The sequence below is a fragment of the Psittacula echo genome, assembly GCF_963264785.1.
Source record: "Psittacula echo genome assembly, chromosome: 17".
NCBI lineage: Eukaryota > Metazoa > Chordata > Aves > Psittaciformes > Psittacidae > Psittacula > Psittacula echo.
The window spans coordinates 4,686,525-4,708,759 of record NC_137753.1 but is presented as its reverse complement, the minus strand read 5'-3'; the positions used below and the strand labels follow the sequence as shown (position 1 = coordinate 4,708,759).

The window sequence follows — 22,235 nt, the reverse complement described above, 5'->3', positions numbered from 1 at the left end:
AAACATCTTCCTCCTGAAAGAGAAAAGAAACCCTTCATTAAGCATTTCAAACCCAACCTGTACTCAGGAATCCTCTCACCACTGAGAAGAACTCAAAGATTAACTGAAAAGAAGCTTAGCCACTGTTCAGTAGCACTACCTTAGGACTATCAGAAGAGCAGGAGGAGTCTTGGTATCTCCATCAACCAAGCTGGAAAAGGGCCAGGCCTTTCATATGTCTAGCACTTGAACAATATATATGCCAGAATCACATGGTTGTGTCTGATTTTACATGTGGCACAGGTGTTTCTCAGTTAGACTGACTCATGATTTCAACTAGGCTGGTTGTTAGGTGGTTCGGGTCAGAGCATGGAAGTATCAGAGTCAAGCAGGTCACCGTGGACTTCTGCTGAACAAAGACTGCTTTGAAGAAGGAAAGAAACTCTTCACATGACAAGCACTGCGGTCGAAAACCCCAGAGAATACAAAGGCCAGCAAACAGCTAAAAGCAATCATTTCAACTGTCACTAAAACCTTGCTGTGAGAACTCAAGTATCAGGGGCTTTTAAAACAGACCATCTTCACCGCAATAAAAATCAGTTCAGCACAAATCCCACTGGTTGTGAACAGATTAGACAATCCCTTGAACTAAAAGGCTAAATCCATGAAGCACAGGCTCACAGGACAGATGACCTGCTCAGGAGCATCTCCCATCCAATGCCTAAAGCACAACCTGAGGGCTGAGTGATGAAGAGCAGCTGCGATGTGACTTCAATGAGAGCATTTGCACCCTTCCAAATGCTTGCACATGGCACCCACACAAGGAGTCACTTCTTGGTGGTTTATCACAGAGCCATAGTAACCATCTGAAGCAAAGCCTTTAAATCCAACTGTCACATTTCTACCTGCAGCGCTATTTGTAAAGCAGGCTTCTTCACCACACCGTTCCCTATCTATCACAAATTGCACTGTTAATCACTTTGAGACAGCACTTGATAAAGTCAAACGAGCTTGACGAAACAGCTTTCTTTTTAAGCTGAAAACCTATTGCTTATTTCATAGCACAAGTCAGACACAGGATAAGAATGTGGATTAATACAAAATCATAACTTTAATTCTCATCAGTAAAGCTCCTCTCTGAGCATACAGAAGGAATGTACTTAACAGCAGGGCCCTTCCAACCCAACCCATTCTAGGATTTTATGCTGCACATTTCCGCTATCAATAAAGTGATGAACCAAATGGCTTGCACCAGGAGTCTCAAGAGAAAGAGAAGCTTCATGGATATAAAATGCAGTAAAATCTTGTTTTCTTTCTTAGTAACAAAATAACAATAAGCAGTTTTATTATAGCATTCTCCAGTGTCTCTGCAGAATCAAGAAGAATGCCCATTTAGTTCAAATATGACTTGCCTTTTCCATAGTATCAGTATCAAATGGTGTATTTCTTAGCCAGGATATAGCAGCTGTGGCAACACTCACATATGCACGTTTTAAAAGCTTGAAATGTCATACTTGTAAATCAGCCATCAACCCCAGAACAATATCTATTTGCCTTGTAACTCACGCTTATATAGCACTTTTCATCCATAACCCTGGTAATCCCACTGTCAGTCTCCCTTGGGATGCAAGCCTCTGAACTACCTTACACCAAAGGCATCCTCTTCACCTCTCTGCACTGTTGCAGTCTGATTCAATCCAGTTTATTCAGAAGCTATAGCAATTTAACCATATCAAAGTACTCCTGTACTTGTTATCCCACATTTCCCTGGCTGATCTATCCATCTAGACTCACTCAAACCAACTGCTCAGTATCCCAGGTGAATCATCCATTTACACAATGCTCCATCACTTCTTTGCAGGAATTTTTTCCAGGACTCACTGGGAAAGCTGCATAAAAAGCTACACGATTTCAGATACAGCAAAGAACACAACTTCCAAGCTTTTATTCCTAATATCTCTGTTCTACAAGCCTCATTTTCAGAGCGTTATCAGACAGCACACAGCATAAAGAGCTAAGCATCCCTCTGAAATGGCTGCCACAAAGGCAAGAGAATCTGGCATCTCCTATAGATAAAGCAAGCATGTTGACTCACCAGTATATTGCATTTAAGCGAGGCACTGCTGGCTGCCTGCCGAGATTTAAAACAAAGATGACACCCAGTGAAGATGTCTCCAAAGCAACAGAGGCCATACGGATAAGAAAACAAGTTAATCCAGGTGCAAAGCTACGCCGTGAAGGCTAGAAAGTGGAGAAATGCCAGCAGGAGAACACTTGTGGATGCATTCACATCAGCCATTCAAAAGACTCCATACAGAGCAAGCACTCTCATTCACCAGAAAATCAAAATACAAGCCCATTATTTGGAAGAACAGCTTCAATGTGGACCCGAGCGAACAAACACTGTTTCATTTTCCTAACGTAACACACCTGCATAGATGAGACATCCATGAAAAACACAGTATCATAGGATGGTTAGGGTTGGAAGCAGCCAATCCTTATCCTTAGCCCACTGGAATGTGCTATTACACCTTTTTTTCCTCACCCATCCCAAACTTCTGGAACACTTTTAGCTCTATATGGCTGCACAGAACTTCTGCATAGACTTGACAACCGCAATCAATTCTCACCCCTATTGCTCAGGCTGCTTGTGTCCAAGCCTCTATTACTTGGGACATCTACAAAAGATGCTGCATTTGTCATAAAGAAACAACTAAAATACTTAAAATATCACTAAATAAAGGCGCTCCTCACACAAACAAGTTCAGAGAACACAGGATGGTTTGGGTTGGAAGGGACCTTAAAGCTCAGCCAGTTCCAACCCCTGCCCCGAGCAGGGACACTTCCACTAGAGCAGGGTGCTCAAGGACCCATCAAATCGAGCCTTGAAAGTTCCCTTGCTTCTGAATTCTTCTGCTGCTCAGCAGGTTTATAGCAACTGAGTGGCGTGTTCTCTCCTCACACTAAATAGAAGTCTGAAGCCTGAGGCTGTTTGTCAGCCTAAAACACAATGAGCACAAACTCATTCTCCCTTCAGACACCTGGAAGAAGTTCTGGTCAGTTAAACAGCTATTAGTCTAGAAAGGCATTCACAATACAGGGGTGTTTCAGACATCTATTTGTCCCTGCAATACTGATAATGGTTTCCACTAAGGTTAACATTCAATCCTTTCTACTCAAAAAGCCCAACAAAAACCAGCCTGGAGAAGGCTGCATGGAGACCTCATAGCAGCCTTCCAGTATCTGAAGGGGGCCTACAAGGATGCTGGGGAGGGACTCTTCATCAGGGACTGTAGTGAGAGGACAAGGGCTAACGGGTTCAAACTGAAACAGGGGAAGTTTAGATTGGATATAAGGAGGAAATTCTTTACTGTGAGGGTGGTGAGGCACTGGAATGGGTTGCCCAGGGAGGTTGTGAATGCTCAATCCCTGGTGGTGTTCAAGGCCAGGTTGGATGAGGCCTTGGGTGCCATGGTTTAGTGTGGGGTGTCCCTGCCCATGGCAGGGGGGTTGGAACTGGATGATCTTAAGGTCCTTTCCAACCCTAACTACTCTGAGTCTATGATTCTAAGATACAAAGCAGAACAATCCAGAACGCCAGCAGATCCTCACCAACTACTACCACCACAGTGCTTGCTCTTCTCTGTTCTAGGACAGCCTCTCTCCAAACCCCATCTGACTCAAATCCAGCCTCACAAGAGGCCTTGCCAACAAGCCCCAGTTAATCACACTATGCACACTGCACCACCATCATTCCTCTACTCCCCTTCTCCCTCTTCCCTTTAACTTGCAAGGCAGTAATAACCTTTAAGTACTTTCCTTAGCCTGTATCCTGTCTGCCTCCAAACCCTTCAGTCTCCTTCCCTTCCCATTTTTTCCTCTCCTAGTCCTTATTACACCAACAACTACACCCTGTGTTGGCTTCTCCATCATCCGCATAGAGGAAAATTTAACTTAAAGGATGTGTTTTGTTAAGCAAAGCTCTTCATGCCCTTTACAGACAGAATCGTACCGCTAACAGAAAATGAGATGCCTGATTACCTACACTGCCATACAGATATGTAAGTATAAATAAAGGGTCTTTCCATAACCTTCGCCTCTACAATGGCCAACTAAGCCCAGAAACCAAGCTGCCTGCACAGTGGGATTCACCGCCTGGCTCCAACCTCAAGTGCATTTGCTTACTTTCCCATTTCGTGTAAAACGTCCCACTGGAGATGAAGTATTTCTACGACACATGGTACAGAGTCATTACGCCTTTGGGCTTGCGATATTCACCAGATGTGCCCTACTTCTGAAGGGTTACATTAATATTCCCACACTAAAAGCTGCTTTTAAAATTAGAGCTTCAATAAATGGCCTTAAAGATCTTCTGGAGGAAAAAAAATAATGCAACCACCTCAATTTTCTGAACACATGAACCTCTATCAGCTTAAATGCTGCAGTTTATGGAGTAACCATCTTCACAATTACAATCCTTTTATGTTCATGCATCATCCAAGAAACAAAGCCTCGGGCTCTCCGCAGAGCGCTGTACTTCCACAGGGAAGATACTCCTTGAAAGCCATTGTCAAGGAATTGCCTATGACCCCCCACCGTTGTCACAAGCTCAGTTCTCAGTGTTGCTATAAGCAACTGGAATTCCAATATACATGCACTTCCCAGCTTTGACAGCCCAGTATCCTACTGGATTACACATTCTTCCCCTTATTTTGCTTTCCTTCATATAGTCTATGTTATAGGTTATGAAAAGCAATACGCCAGATGCATAAAACCCCCCATACATCAACTCTTACCTTGTCACAACCAAGCAGCTGAATCACCAGGCTCATGTAACCAGTAATTACATGTGCTCGATATTCAACCATCCCATCCGTGTGCTACAAACCATACTTCAGGTGTAAATACCCCTGCAGCAAACGTGCACTCCTGCTTCCACCTACCCCTTCTAACTCCATATAGACAGAACCTATCCCAACACCCTCATTGAATCTGTAGGTTCAGTCAGACCACAGCAGAGATTTCTATGACGCAGCTGGGAAGCTGTAAAAGGAAGCATCCAGGCAAGCCCTGCAAACCAGGTTTGTTTCATCACAACCATCCCAGATGTAAAATAAAGGAGGATAAGAAACTCCAACTGTTTATCAAGATTGACCCCAATTCCTTGAGAGACAGAGAATTTTATTTATAGAGCTTACAGAGTCGTATATATAAGGACTTGAGAGGGAGACAGATACTCTTCACATGTTTATGTGTATATCCTGAATACAAGTTGTGGGATAGGCAAATAATGACAGGATATTTGCACCCCAGAATTTAAGGGTATTTACAGTCCTCCATTCCAGTGGCTAAAATTAAAGGGTTTCCTTGTCCTTGTGCCCTCTGCCAACCAGTGAAGCACAAGGAGGCAATTCTGTTCTCTCCAAATACCTCTGCCCAAGCCAAAACTAGTGGGAACCCCAAGTAGCAGAGCTCTTTATTTCTATGGCTCAAGTAGTTGGATGCCACCAGCCTTCACCACCACCTCCCACAGCAGTTAAATATGATTAGGAGCACTATTATTAGCAGTTACAGCCGATTAGTAACCAAGCAATACCTTCCAAATGAAAGGTATATTTGTATATGCATTTGCAACAATCAATGAATTCTAAACATTGAAATCTGAACTTGCCTGGTTTCCAACCACAGGAAAGCTACCAATCCCTCAGAAACAAAGGTCAATAATGGAAACAAACCTTCAACTGTACCTAACAGCGATACACTTGGGATGATGGTTTAGTAACCAAGGTAGAAACACAGGGTGGAATGCACTGGGAATGACAAACACATGGTTTTAACTGGAAGAATAATCCCACTGCCAGGTAGGGAGCCATACACTTGCCTCTCTTCCCCCCATATGGCTGATAACAAACAAATTGCTGGCCTGATCTTTTAGTGTCACTGCCTGCTGAGCAGATTTCAAGCAACACTGCTGGCTCCTTGTCAGAAAACAATGTGCTACAGCCCTGCTCTGCAATAAATGGTTCAACCAATTTACTGTGTTCATTTGAAACTCACAGGAGTATTCCCAGTGCCTGGACTGGAGTTCTTCTTTGGCAAATGATTTTATTATAAACTGGTATCACAGCGAATCCATTTTCTTTAAGGGGTTTTGCTGCTGTTTAATGGACTGTCAGTATAATTTAGATTTCATCTATTGAAACTCATTCAAGCCTGGCTCCTGATTGTACAATAAATGGAACATATTTCTCTTCAACAAAATTAATGACAGCTAATTGTAGTCTGCAGCTCCCAGTTTCATAAAGGCAACTGTTCTGCAGCTCAGGCACCCAGCTACATCATCTCCCACACCGATTACTTCCCTGCACTTCTCCTGCATGCCCACAACACTGAACAGTTCTTCCAAGGTGCATTCAGACATAACCTGTCAACAATTCTGACACAAAGCAAAGGTTTCCTTACAGAAAGGAGTGCTGAAACGCCCCTGAAAGCAAAGGCACTGGAGATGCTCAGGCACTAACTCATCACGGGGTATCCTCCTGGCTTAGAAGTGGTTTCCTTTGTCAATGAAACACAGGAAAAGGGAGGAGGGGTAGGAATAAGAATGCAGGCCACTAAAAAGAAGTAATTAAATGATCAGTCTAAGAGCTCCTTCAGCAACAGATAAGCTTTACTGCATGTATGCCATTTAAAATGGTCTTTTCTGATCTTTTAAGGGTGCAGTAAACTGCTCCAAGCGCTTTTCCTGGTATTTTACAAATGCCTGTCTCAAACCAGAGCTGGATGCATTTCCTCATGGACACTCATTTTTAACGCACTGTGGAAGACATTAAAGCTGAGCAGCACCACAAAGGTACCACATCGCTACATGACCTCACCTAATTTAGATAGCCTTAGCTTCCCCCCCCCATAGTAAAAGTCCTTCATTGCAACACACTGGAACAACAGCTATGGATGCTTTCCGAGCCTTCAACACAAGCATTAATAATAAGCCTTAAGAAACCAACAGAAGAAGATTAAATCAACTGAAAAACACCCACAATGTCTTCAAATAGGGCATGCAATTGGCCAATATACATGAAAATCTGAAGAGATTAAAGGATCAAGATTGTGTATCACTTGAGATACAGAATCAATCTTCTCATGCACTCTCCATTCACTTGTGTTTCCCAAGCTTTAGCAGTGAGTCCATGGTGGCATTAGAAGGAATCCGGAGCTGGCCTATGAAGCTGTACTGCATTTGAAAACTGGCATCTTTACATGGCACTGAGTTTCAGAAGTTCTATTGGACCATGTAATTCTAACTCCATGCTCTCGCAGGCAAAACAAGCACACCAAGAGGACTTGGAAGAGAGATCTCTTCTATTCCCAAGCCCACCGCAAACATCAAATGGTTGCTTAACTTCTCTCCCTGAGCTGCCCTTTTGATAATTCAAGTGCAGCACACTGCAATCCCCCATCAAAATATGGATGGGCTTTATTTGTGTAGCCCTCAACTAGAAATTACAGCCATGGCTATTTCCCTACTCACTGGCCCATCACCTCCTCTTCCCAATTAGACAAAGGGATAGAGGATAATCCATTTTGTAAGTTGTTGGTGCAGCCCTGAACAGAAACCCATGTTCAAAAGGGGAAAGCTAAATGTGTCACTTGAGGATGATTTTCACAGGATACTGTATTTCAAGCTGCAGTCTGTTGCCTCAAAGCCTGCTGTGATGCAAATACGCTCCCAGCAAGCTCCCTATTGTCTGTTAACCTGATATCCACCTACCTGCAAATACCTAGCAGCACTGAAGAAATGGCTGTATCTAAAGAGATCAATATGTATTTTCTGCAACAAAAACCATTTTCCTATTAAACTTGCAAATAGCTCCAAGATGCCTTTTATACAGAGCAAACGAGTGCAGCAGGTGAAAGCCGATCTGACAGCAGAAGTGGTTTTACTTTGTTTTCAACACATTTAGGTATCTTTCTTTGCTAAACAAACAATGCAACTGAAAAAAGCTTTACATCTCTATCAGCTTTTATGTACATCTAGCCACTCCTTTTACAGCAGGGTTTCTGATCCTTTCTTGCCTTAAATACCTCTCTCCTGCTTGTGGTATAAGCATCCATAACACATTCTGGACTTTGAAGACTACCAGATAGACCTGTTCTTCCTGCCCTTGCTGAAACAAAGCAGACATCTTTCCATTTGTAGCTTAATTTACTTGAGATGCTGCTTTAAAGCAACACATGCTCTTCTACCAGATGCTCTTTATACAAAACCATCTCTTTAGGACAAAAGGAAACCCAAATGGGTTGCCCAAAATTTATGATCTGACAGGGGAAAAAGGTAATTCAATAGGCAGCTAAAGGATATCCAATTGCAGACATAAATACATGACCAGTGTGGTCCATCAAGCAGTAACATGAACATGGAGATAACTTTCAAAGGAGAATTTATTTTCATCAATTCTCAAGTTGTATTTAACCTCTTTCATTTTCTATTCCACGTGGAAAGCTGATGATATAAAGCAAAGTCTCACTTGAACACACACTCTCCACTTGGCCTGCTTACACACAGCACTGAGCATCAACCCTGGAGAGAAACACCTCCCTCCCCTATGAACATTCATCCTCCGTCCCCTCACGAATACAAGATATGCTCACAAAACCTGTATTCCAGAATGAAGGAGCAAAGGTTAGTCCCAGGACCAACACTGACAGATAACATTTCACTGCCTTCCTCTCCCAATTCATCTGAAATACCTCCAGATAGCAGCTAAAGCAATCACCTGGCATCAAGCAAACCGCTGCGCTGCACAGCAAAGTGTACCATTGGCCCTGGTATAGAAGCTAAAATGAGAATCGAGTTTACTGCATACAGAGGTGTTGTCACTGTCGTTGACCAATCGCTCTTTTATCTGATTGTCAATGAAGGACGTGACCACTTCCACTGAGTGAGAAAAAGGGCTGGTAAATTCCAACCCTACAGGTTCACACTAATCCAGTTGAAATACATTGACATTTGTCAGGCCTTAAAATCACTAAAGCCACAAACTCCACTTTCACTCTTTGAAAACCACTATTTCAAGGAATGCCTTCCCCTTAGTTCAATTTTCCCATAGTTTTTACTTCAAAATTCCCATTTGCCTCATTGGCAACACGGTCTAGCGTGAGCTGTCCCTGCCCATGGCAGGGGGTTGGAACTGGATCATCTTAAGGTCCTTTCCAACCCAAACCATTCTATGATTCTATATAGATCCTGCTTTCATCATGGCATCCTGCACCCCACAAAGGATTACTTTTGGTTAGGTTACAATCTTTCTACATTCATCCTCTGCAAAAATAATGCCCTAATGCAGCCTGCAGTGCTGCTCACATCTGTGTTCCAGTTAGCTATGGTAGTGAAACCACGGATTTTCAACTATAGCTATTGTAGTAACAGGCACATAAATAGCGTGTCAATAAGGTGTCCATGTAATGTTTCACAGTCACCCTGTAACAGCTCCCAAACCCTCCAGCTTGGCAAGGTGGTTTTATTTTGCATCACAAGCTTCTCAGGGAACAAGTTGTGGAGTTCATTTACTCCATGGAATTCACATCATCCACATTGCTTTTAGGAATACCTCATTACAGCAGTCACTGGTAGAAGCTCCTTCTGTTACCGAGCCACGTTTTGTTGTGATGGAACAGAGGATGACTCGCAGATAAAGCATTAACAGCATCCTTATAGAGGAAGCCTTATCTAAAACTCTCCACTTGCACAACTCATCTGTTACGAAAACACTATCACAACTCCGTGCAATAACAAAGGCAATAGAAAACCTTCCCTGTTAGACCAACACTGGGTAAGCAACATCCCCAGTCCCAGACACAAAGCCCCCACCCCTCAGTACGCTCCCCTCCTCAGCATCGCTCTTCATGATTTATAGCCAGAGCCAAACAAAGCCAGAGGAATCCATTTGCTAGATCAACCCTGATCTGCACTTAAGACTCCATCTGTCAAGCAGCAACAGCTGCCCATATACAGAGCAACGCCTGCCACATTTAGAGTAAATGGGATCTTAGTAAATGCATCGTCTCTTTGCTTCCTCTCCAATTCACCTTCTGTTTACTGCTAACGCTAACAGCACATATATGGAAAATGAGTTATTAGTGAAGGTGTCAGTGTGTGCTGTCTTGCAGCCTTAATTGTTTTCTACTCTCCGTATTATTCACCTGATCTTTCAAAACCATGCTCTTCATCACCTCTCTAATCCTAAGAATAAAATCTAATTACAACTGCTGTTACATCCAATCATACAGAACAATACTAACACAGATTTCAGCTGCATGTCAAAACAGTTCTCTACAGACGTCAATCAACTGCAAAGAAAATCCTTCTGTGATGCTTTTATGCCTTTTAAGTGTTTTTATACATGTTGCTACCCCTCCTGACATGTTTTAAGACTCACCTACTAATCCAGGCCTTTTCTCTATTCCCCTCCACTTCTAAAGGAGGAATGGATCAAGAACATATTTGTTTCCATTGAAACAGAAGTCTTAAAGATAATCTCTTCTAAATAGAGATAGTTACAAGTTTCCCTCACCACTATTCACATACGCAGAAAGGCTGAAAACACAGTGGTTTAAGTGTGAAAATTAGGAGAACTCTCACAAACACACGAAGCAGCTCCTGAGGTTATTCCTGTTTACAGCAGCTGAGAGTCTGTCACTGAATAGCTGATTATTTCCATGATCTAGTGTCACGATGGCAACAGACAGTCAAATGAAGGGGGGAAATAGGGAGTGCATCACGTTAGAACACAGCTTCATTTCAGCTATGAAGCTTCTGAGGGAAGACCACACATACGTGAAAATACCCATTGGTCAATCCATGCAACGTGGGCAGAAAACAAGAGTCTGGCCAAAACCCTCCTAAAATTCAAATGTACACCTGGAAAAGCCCTTTCCTTGCATTTCTTCCTTCTGCCCAAGCAGAAAACTCATGTTTTAAAGCATCCCAGAACAGATATAACTCCCCTGCCCATCAACTTCCTAGCAGCCTGAAAATCACCTGCCAGAACTCCCATGTCTACAGAAAAATTAGGGTCCATATTATACATATCTTTGTATTTAATTGTGCCATGGCCACCTTCCTCAGCCAGCAAAGCTGTCAGAATCAATAGAAGGGCAGCATCTGGAAGTATGACAAACACATGGGTCAATGTCAAACAGAAGCCAATCACTGTCAGAGCAGGAGTCAAATCCCTGCATTTCAATTTCACCAACATTCCACCCCAATACCAGTGCACCACTTATTAACAGAGTAAATAGAGGGAGGAAGCACTTGGGTTTAGCTTTTATTTATATGCTTTTACAAAGCTGATGGAGGTTTTTAGATTAAAACAACCATTTCAGCAGTTTCCTCAGTTCCAACAGCGCAAAACAACTCAGCACAGTTATAATAAAGGGGACTTCCAACAATTAATTACACCAGCAGAAACTGAAGCTTAGAAATTTAGAAGTAATAATACTTATCAATAATTCAAAGCTACATGCTAGCTAACCAAATTGAAAGTGGATTTTAGGATAGCTAGAGGAAATCTCAGCGCAGCCAGACCTCAGGCTTCCAATGTGACTGGAACTCTATGCGACACGCTCCAGAGGATACTTAGATGCCAGGGCTGCGGATTCACACAGATGATGACCCACCAACTTCTCACAGTGATGGTGCAATAACCCAGCACCTGCAGGCTTCAAATCTGAGCCAATGAAGACTACAAACTATTCCACAGCTTAGGAAGAGCTCCCTTAGAAAAACCACCCTGTGCTCTATAATCACACAACATACGGAAGTGAAAAGAAAGATCTCAGGTTGAAACCTTTGGTGAGGACTGGGCAACAGTATTTCACCACAGTACATCTGACCTGCAAATTCAGTCTCTCTCCTCTTCTGATGTCTGTCCAGGTAACAGCTTATGGGGCAACAATAGCTCCTAAACAGCACTCGGGGACAGAAAGCTAACACCACTGTGAAGTGACATCAACCTGTGTATCCAGGAAAGTTAGTACTTGTCTCAAGTTATATTTTCAGCAGCAGTAGCTCACTGTCACCCAGTGACAGTCATTTCCTACGCCTTAAAAAAGGTAACTAAATCTAAAAGTCCAATAGCTGTCCTGAGCAGTGTTTGCCCAAAACACCCCAAAGTGGCAGGGACTCATTCCTATTTTTTTCTATCATAGAACAGAACATAATGATTTGGCTGGGAAGGGGCCTTAAAGCTCATCCAGGCAGGGACCCCTTCCACTAGAGCAGCTTGCTCCAAGCCCCTGTGTCCAACCTGGCCTTGAACACTGCCAGGGATGGGGCAGCCACAGCTTCTCTGGGCACCCTGGGCCAGCGCCTCAGCACCCTCACAGGGAAGAGCTTCTGCCTAAGAGCTCATCTCAATCTCTGCTTTGTCAGATGTTCCAGGATCCACATCAAGCTAATTCTACCTCTCTCCCTGCACCACATCAAACCACACTTTCTGTATCTAAGACTCTGCACCTCTTCCAGCTTCACACCCATCTTCAAACACCTAGAACAGAGGCTCCCATGTAAGCTGTTCCAAGGCAATTTGCTAGGAAACGATGAGTCCTGTAACGCACTCCACTCCCTGCAGAAGCGTTTCACCTTGTGTTACCTCATGTGGATTCTTCTTGCTGATGTGCTGTTTATACAGCTACAGATGTCACCGTAGAAACAGATCCTCATAAATCCTTTTAATTCCCACAGATCCTTTTAAATGTTTCTACGTAGGTGAAGCAAACAATATTGTCCTCATCTCCAGGTAACACCTCAGCTGCTTTCCTCAGGCTCCAAATCAACTTAAGATTTCCATCCAACACTGTTTTTCCAGTCCAGCACTCAAGGTGCCATCCTGAAGGCATTACAGCAGTCTGCGCAGCAGTAACAATATCCTCAGTATGAGGTTCTGTGGGTTTAATGTAGTAATACCCCATCCTGACGTGTTGAACAGAGGGTGAAGAGGGACAGGGAACATGCAGCTTCCTCCAGCGAGAGAGGTATGCAAGAGGTCAGAGGACAAAAAGGAACAGAGCAGTGGAAGTTTCCACATGAACACCTATCATTTTGATGCAGGTATTTCAGCTATGTACTTCTTCCGGAATCTCAACCCATTTACTTCACAGAAACAATTTACTGGGATATTGAAAAGAAAGTCTCCATATTCGAGGACAAGATGAAGATACACAAGAAATAGCTCCATGTCACATCCTTGTGAGACTGAAGCAAGTTGTTGCCCTCAAGAACAGGGAGGGGGGGGAAAGCTTCTCTGGAGCAGTATCACCACTGCCTCTTTCATCTTTCGTTACACTGGCCAGGAATTTAAAGTTACTGCCAGTACTAATTGTTTTCCATCACACGGCTCCTCTTCCAGCTAGGCAAGTCATTCTCTTAACCACGAGCCAAAAGCAGGGCCTATGCAAAAGCTGCCGCATTACTCAGCAGGCTTTGAAGCAGCACAGGCCTTGGAAAAAGCCTGGGGAGCTGTTCCCAAAGCATCTCAGCCCCTCAAGTCCAGAACAATCCACTGCCAGCTGTTTGACTGACAGCTCTTCAGTTCTTCTATAGAGAAAATCCTACACAGAGACCAATTGTCTAACCCAAACAACAGATGCAGTTACAAAGTCTGGTTTGCACAGCAGAATATCAAAGTATTCAAATCCCTTTACAGTCTGACAATCAAAGAAGAAGAACTGCAAGGAACACACTACAACACAAGGCCACCAGTTTCCGAGCACACCCAACGAGAAGCCATGTGCTAAGCATATTGCACGGGCACGCAAACCGTATGGGGAACTTTCAGACTGTGCTGGATTTTGGCAAAAGGCAGTGGCATGAAAGGGAATCAATCTGCACTAGAAATGGAAGGCAACTCAGCATTAAATAACGTGACTGAATCTAAGAGGAGGAAAGTATATCTCAGTCTGAATGCAACTATCTCACACTATCTTTCCCTTATGCCCAGGAAGCCTATTGGCAAATCTGAATACACGTGGTAAGTTCATTTTTATAGTACAGTATCAATCATTTTGAATAAAGCAAGGCAAGAACTACAAGGAAAAAGAAAAACAACCCCCCCCAGACTGGATTTGGAAGGAAATGGGAGGGATGTTGTGGGAACTAAGAGGACAGATGGGGAAGTGGGCTAACAAGCTTTTAGGATAGGCCTGTGCAATTCCAGCAAAGTAGAGAAGATTAATTGCACAGTGTTGTCTAAGCTCTACTCCATAAATTTTAATACATCATTCAAAGCCATGCATACATTCATGGTATCTATGCAAATTCATAAGAACAACATTTATAGCCTAACTATATAGTGTAACCTTTCATTTGAAACAATTCCAGTAATCTTGATTATCTATTTACAGTTTATTTGCTATTACTCAATATAGCTGCTAAGCTCTGCATGGAAAAAAATGTTCTATTCAATGTTGCATTAAGTACTCTGCAGCAATGGGGTGAATACAGAATGAGATTCTAACCAAGGACTTTGCAGTAAGGAAACACAGACCTTTAACAATCACCCAGATGAGATCAGAGGATTGCAGAGAAAGAACTGAATTGAAAAGATTTCCCTTCCTTATAGTCTAAAAGATGTGTGCTGAAGATAGCCGCCTGTTCTGCACCCACCTTTAATGGTCATCTCCCTAATCCTCACTGTGCAAGTCTCATTAAATTCCCCTAATCCCTCTTAAATTTTATGTCATGTGTACTCTTAGCTACAAATACATCTCCCTGTAAGTAACCTAGCCGTAAGACACAGGCTAAGATTCTCTTCTGTAATAGATGCTCAAATTGCTGTAGAATATATGGAATGTGATCTCACTCTTTAGAAACTGTATTTAAGCTAGGCTCATGTCCCTCCAACAAGCAGCTACCTTACAACGTGTGTTCTTGTTGCTCTCTGCAGCTGAAGACGAGAAACAGATGCAAGTTTAAAAAGCACGAACTGCAAAGGGAACAGCAAAGTTTCAATGCCAGGGTACATCTCTTACGCTAGTTACTACTAAGAACACGTGACATTTAATAAGCAGATTTTTACAGTACAAAACAGGTATCAAATACCCCAGTTATCACAAGATCTAGGGCTTTCCTTCTTGCACTAAATGACCTCCTCCAGATCAGATGCAACGAAGTCTCCTCAAACAGTGCAGAAAGATGGGCAAAGAGAAAAGGAAACAAGCAGCCTGAAACTAGCACTAGTCTTTCAAATCCTTTACAGACCAGCTTTCAAATCCCTTCCCAGACCATGCAACCTCATCCAAACAATCCTCATGTAAGGAGGAATCACTCCTTAGCTCACTTATCCCTGCTTCTGCGGCCATCATCACCAAAACACAATCAGTTTGTTACGTGTTAGAGAAGATGCTTCTCCCACACAGCCAACCATGTGAGCTCCTTAAAGTCCCGTAAGACCCAAGTGGTGCTTGGCCAGCACTTAGAGCTTTTGCTGCATGCAGGATCTCTGACATCTCCATGCCTGTGCTGTGATTGAGGCTTGACTTCTATTTCAGTCCATAAACAGAACCTCGGGCAGTGCGCAACTGCTGGCAGGTCAGAAGGTACAACCCATAACTGAAGCTCCTGCCAGTCTATGTACAGACTGCTCCTCTGAATGGATACTCTCATGAAAACTACAGCAGGAGCAACCTAAGCTCTCCCCACACCAGCAGCATTTACAGGCTCTCTCCCCTCCTTTGTTACTGATCTGGCACAGGTACAAACTGTGTCACTACAGTACTGATGCCTGCTGTGGTGTAAATTCCCCTCTATCCAAGTACTGCCACACCACAGGTACGCCAAGCACCTACTGCATAAGGAGTGCAAATACTTCTCCATTCTACTATGGGACAAAACTGAAATCACAAACTGAATTTCCACCTCTAATTTTAAGCAAAGTCCTTTAGCAATAAAGCCCATGTATCACGTTGTTCCACTGGGCCCACACAACAGCTGCTCTTAACAGATTCCAACTTATTTTTCATCCTCTAATATGGAAAATAACGATTGCCACCAAAGCTGATGCATTTGCAGGCTCCCTATTGCTACTGCTCAAGCAACAAGTATTACTCAGCTCCGTCCCCTGACCAAGAGAAAAACATGTCTTGGAATGATGTGGAGTAATATTTTAAGCATTCAAATTTCAGCCCATCTCTATCTGTAGTTGATGATGTCCACACAGAAAACTGCATTTTAGAGCATTTACAGCACCTACAACTGGAGAGAGCCTTTAGCACACTTACATCTGTACTCATACAATGACATTTTAGTACTTGAGATATACAGCACCTCATGGAAGTCACAAAAGATTTCACCTCATTCGTTCCCATGGTTTTGAGGCCAAATCCATCTCTATTTTACTCCAGCAGTGTTCCTATTAATACTCCTACAGAAAAGAAATACAAAGCTACCAGAGCCTTTAAGCCAGTGCTTTGAACAGGAAGACCAAACATAACTATCCCTTTGTGGTGCAACAAGCAACTGCAGTCAACATTTTAATAGTTGAACGCTGAAGCTTTCACTCAAAAACGAGGAATGCAGGTAGCTGAGGAGTAGTTTTCAAGTACAATTCCACCTTGAGGAAGAAGGCAGCTGGCAGCAGCCACAGGTTACATCTTGAGACCTTAATGAGACCCTAAAAACCCTGGCAGTAATTAAGCAGCATGTCCAAGCCATCCAGAGCATGCTGCCAGCTTCTGCTTCTGTCCCAGCATCCCAGATACTCACTGATGCTGACACTGTTTTCACCAATAGTTAAGCTGCTGTGCATGGCCATTAGCTAGCTACTAATGAGGGAATGAAACTAATGGCATAATAGGCACAAGATCTTAAGTCATCCAATTTATATTTCACAAACCGAAGAGGAGCTGTACAAAGTAATCACAGATTCACAGAAAAGCTTGTCAGAAAGGTTGGAAGGTCCCTACACCACCTGGTCAAATCTCTATCTCAGACCGTCTCAATCTCAGGTCAGGACTCGTTTCAAAGCTGGAGCAAAGCACTCCATGCTTCATGCAATTTAGTTTTGAGATTCCCAGGGACAGAGATGCCACATGCTACACAGATAATTAATGTAGGAGAGAGAGAAAAAAGGTGCCTCTTTTTCAAAGAGGAGCCAAGTTCATTCCAACAAATCAGATATAACAAGATACAGTCAAAAGCTTTTGCATGCGTATCTATGTTAGTGCTTCCAATGGAGAAGTGGCAACGTGCCCCTAGGACAATCATCATGTAAATGAACAGACAGCCCATTCTGCTGTGTGCTGCAGCCAACTAATTGGTAGCTCTGGTGCACAATGACTCGAAGGAAACATAAGAACCTCTTACCTCCAGGCCTGTACACAACATCATCCTCTGTGATGAAGGACGTTATCTCACCGTTGTCTGTTCTCTCGTAGCGGGACTTCTTCTTGGGTGGTTTCTTTTTGCTCTTCTTTGTGGACTCCTCCGTGGTGGCACTGTTGTTGTCATTGTCCTCATCTTCACTGTGGTCACTTTCCGCATAGTTCTTGGCACCTCCTTCCAACGTACAGCTCCGCCGAGGACGCGAGTTCTCGCTCTCCCTTACCTTGTCTCTCTTGTCTCGCTCCTTATCCCGGTCTCTATCCCTGTCCTTCTCTTTGTCTTTGTCTTTTTCTTTGTCCGCTGTCATGATTCGCCACGTGCCTTCTTCTGTCCTCTCACGGCTGGGCCTCCGTGAAAGGTAGACAGTGAGCCTGGGCTTCAGTCTTCTGAATTTCTCACTCAAATCCAGGAAAAATTCAACCACTCCAACAACCCCAGCGTTTTAAAAAGGTTCTTGAAGGATGGGAGGGAAGAAAGAGGGGAAAAGCTCATGTTAATATTCAAAATTCTTTCCATTTCTGAAAGCAAGAACTAAAAATCAAAAGAAACCCCCACATCCTAAAGCAATTCAGTATGGAAAACTCCAGGCACTAACACGCAAGGTGGTCTTTTGAAGCACGGAGGGAGATGCTAACCTAAGAAGTGTCTGTGTAACGGCTGAAGCTATCTCCATCCTCACAAAGATCTCACAGCTCCTGAATTATTTTGTTCACCACAGAAATATAACAACTTCGTGCACAGGAAGTGCTCCCTGAGAACACTGATTCTAGAGCTGAAGCTAAATAGGAAGCATCCAAGTGAACAGAAAACCCCCACACGTATTTAGGGAGGGATAAGGGCGAGAAAGGAGGAGTCTACAACTTTTACTGCCTCAAAGCAAACACCACTTAGGAAATGGCTGCCTTGTTCTACATCTCCACACCACTAACGACGGCTGCCCTATAAAGCTGGTACAGAGGAAAGGATGCCATCTGCCACCTCCAGGCCAATCTGTTCCAAAGGCTTGCCCCTACCCTGCTATTCCAGAAATAGAGCTAACCTGTAACCCAGAGATTACAGGAATTAATGAATTGAAACCAAGCCACAGTAGTTACAAGTGCACCAACAAAATCTGCTTTCCCAGATAAAAACCAGTAAAGCAAGCACGAAAGGTTGTAACACAGCACACGGAGATGGGATATTATAACCCATCACCTTCACACATCCAGTTTCCTGCTGGGGAACTAGAAGAAACAACCCCATGTTTTTACTTCCCTAATCATTTCATCAATACAGTTAACATCACTTATACCTTCTTTGATTCAATGCAAGTTCAGATCTAAGAAACTGGACTTGCTGTTTGTTACGAGAGCATGTGCAAGCTTGGAGCCATGGGCCAGGATCCTCAAACCCCATCAAGTAGACAAAACAACTCCCTGTTGCCAAACCAGGGCCACTCACCAACATCCCCTGGTACCCTCAGCTAGAGCCTGGGTTAATTCCCAGTGAGACACTACTCCTGTACCTCAGCCAAGTGAAAGGTAAGAACACAAGCCCTCTGCAGTTACATCCTTTATTCTTTTAACTCAAAACCAAGAGTTCCCTTAAAATGTCCTTTCTGTTGGTCAAATCAGAATCATCTGGGCTAACAGGTTGGGTGATAGACCATTAAGTGACCACCAGCAGCACATACATTAGATTTCCATCACCTTCTCTGGACAGGCTCTAGTGAATTCGCACTGATTGAGGTATTCACAAGTGCCCTTTAATACTGCTCAGTAGCAGCAGTCTGAACACTTAGAGCTACTACTGAACATGAATCATACCATATTTTCTCTTAAGTGCTCATGAAAGAAGGATATTTCAAGAAGGGAGCATCCAACATACAGAACTAAGTTACCTTTTTTCCCCTAGTTCCCCAATAAAGCTAAAGTCACCCACATGCAATCCATAAATTTTCAGGAAGCTACTATTTGGTGCAACCTGAAATTAGTCCACTGTGTAGGATGCTATATCATGGAAGTCAGGGAGCCAGGAAAATAGAATGTTCAGGCATTAAACATCTGAAACCACATTACAGAAGGAAATGGACTACTTTGATTTTTAGTAGTCAGCTGAGCAGTCAGTGATCCTGTGTACCTGAAGTTCTTTCACTCTAACATGAATCTTAGACTACAATATTCTTCTCCCTGTTGACTACTACTACCAGCAATGGAAATAGCCAGAGAGACAAATTGCTTTTGCTGATGCAATTCAGGCTGTGGCTTGAATCTCACAGGTGGTTCCTGAATGAACCCATCATCCAGGTAGGAAATGATTCTATTTTCTTCCCTCCTTATAGCAGCTGCCATCATTCTGATAACACACAAGGGGAATTCAAGGAAACTCCAGTAGAGGAGACTACAATGAACCTGTCACATGGCAGAGAAGTTGCACATAATAGTGATAGCGATGGTCTACAGGGACTCAATAAGAAATGCTTTAAATTTCCAGAGGGTAGGAAATTCCCCAGCAGCAAGCTCGAGGGATTTTTCTACTGCTGTTGATACAAAACTCACTTTAGAGAGTAAATAATCTATTCATTTTGAATGAAAACTAATTACTTTCCAATCTCAAATCTACAAGCAGCGGCATCTCAGCCTAAGTACAGGAGATCTTTATGTGTTCTTTAGAGATCAGAAACTAAAGGATATAGAATACACCTAAAAATGCATTCAATTGTTTCCAAGGATGGATAAAATCCAGCCAGTTTACCAGTTAGGTTTACCACCAGCATAGGTACCAGCGGTCCTTAAGGTCCGAGCTGCACAAAATCATGATGGAAAAACACCTTGTGTTCTCTTCTCTTCCCAGCTGTGCTAACAAAGCTTTGCATATACACAGGTAGCGACTAATTGCAACGCAGCTATAACCAAATGACTTCTTATGTTCCACCATCACTCCTTTGACAATAGCCACTTTATTCCTTACAGAGGCAAACAGACACGGCATTCAGGAAACACTTCTTACAACAGTCCCATCCACACAAAACCTATGGACTTCCCTCAGCTCTCTCTCCTGAGCATAAAGCGCTAATCTTTAGGATGGAATTACCATAACTTCTATCAAGAGGCTCAAGTCAAGTGTCCATCAAGAAGCTGCATCAGCTTTTCTTTCCTCTCTCAAGGCTGGGAGTGCATGTTCCAAGTGGAAGATCTCAGTATCACCATCATTTCAACACCATGAAAGATCACATCCCTCTTCTGGCACAGCCAAGTGCACACAAGCACCCTCCCTTGGCTGCAAACCACCCCACATCTCTAAGTATAAGGGGAAAAGGAATTTAAAGTTCCTGTCTGAAATGCATCCATATCCATTTTATCTGCACCCTGAAGCATGCTGAGCTCCACCTCACGTTCACTGAGTCTCAAGGAACCAGAGCTGGGCAAACAACAAGCAGCCACAAGTTCAGTGCAAGCTGCTCCTTGGCGGCTTCGCTTTGGAAGTTGATTTCAAGTGAATCATTTTAATTCCAATTATTAGGGGGGGTTTTCCCCCTCCTCCTAGCTCCTGTTTCAGGAGAACCCATACAGAAATCATTTTCAAGCCAACGTATTTATAAGAGTACAGGAGGCCTCTTCATACAGTGTCTCTGTCCAGCGCAAACAGCTTTAAATGGCAAGTGATGAACTCTCACAACACTGTTCAGCTTTCTTCCAAAGTATCACATTTCCAAGATTATTTTACTATAAAAAAACCCCTCATTTTCAGAAATACTTCAGGATTAAACCAACATCATCATGAGACAATGACTACTTCTGTCTAGGATTAAAGCAGTCATATACCCTTAAGAGTAGTTGCACCGCCACTAGGAAAGACAAAAGTACAGAGGAAGGTTACTGTTACACAAACTCCACCTTGTAGCAGTAATACAGGAGTACCAGAAGAGCAAAGCCAAGTTTTATGAGCAGCCACATAATTAAGGTTAAGCCATTATTACCATACAGGAGTATGTGATAAATAACCTTCATGATTTAAGCAATTACCCAAACGTGTTTGAAAGATTCCAAGATACATTTCGTCCCTACATTGCCCCTTGCTGCATTGCCACCTTCTGTGTACCAACACCAGAAACCAAAAGCAAACAGCTATTTATAAACAGAAGCATACTCCCAATGTTTGGATCCATCTCTTCAACCATAAGAGCAGAAAGGATCTTACAACTGAAATGCTGCATCACCTAAACTTCATCTCACGCATTCTTCCCAACCACACTAGAAGAGGAGAATACGACCAACTCCACATTCAAAAGCTGTAACGTTGCCTAACAGCTCTTGACCAAAATGTAAAGCCCATGAAAATATATCTGCTGGCTCAACACATTCATCAGTTACAGGTGTGGTGGTGGGTTAAGCACTTTCATCATTCTACATGTAGTTATGCTCGAATATGGAACACACAAAAGTAAAACCATCACCAAAATACGTAAGTATTGGGAGGCTTCTTTCAGTTCTCCAACACAAACTGGGATAACACATCATGGATACTGCCAAACACAGCGATCACACAGATGTTCACGTCTGCATCAGGACAGCAGAAGCAAGTACACTCAACATCTCAAGTGGGTTCTGGCAGACTTCGTGGCTTGGGTTTCCAGTGATTTCTCCCATTCTCACTATCTCAACCAGCCACCAGAGAAGCTGTTCTGTCATCATACTACAGACAAAGTCAGAGTACAGCACCACAGGCTGAAGACTATTCACTGCCTTTGATACAAGTTTACTGCTTCCTCCATAGGGAATTAATCTTGGAAAGAAGTCATTTAAGCTAAAAGGGGAACATTCACTTTACAATGGCTGAGACTGCTGTGCAAAAAGACTGGAAGAATAGCTCCTGTATGTTATTTGTTCAATGCCAG

General features: G+C 43.1%; 1 protein-coding gene across 1 annotated transcript in view; it reads right to left on the bottom strand.

The window, feature by feature from the left end:
• The window catches only part of RERE (arginine-glutamic acid dipeptide repeats), a gene marked incomplete at its 5' end in the record, with an annotated part of 151,609 nt that extends 133,943 nt beyond the window's left edge, over nt 1-17,666 (bottom strand). Inside the window, one exon of the mRNA XM_080631358.1 lies at nt 17,342-17,666. Coding sequence (XP_080487484.1) covers nt 17,342-17,666 — 325 coding nt within the window. The remainder of the gene's footprint in view (nt 1-17,341) is intronic.
• Between the last annotated feature and the right edge of the window lie 4,569 nt (nt 17,667-22,235).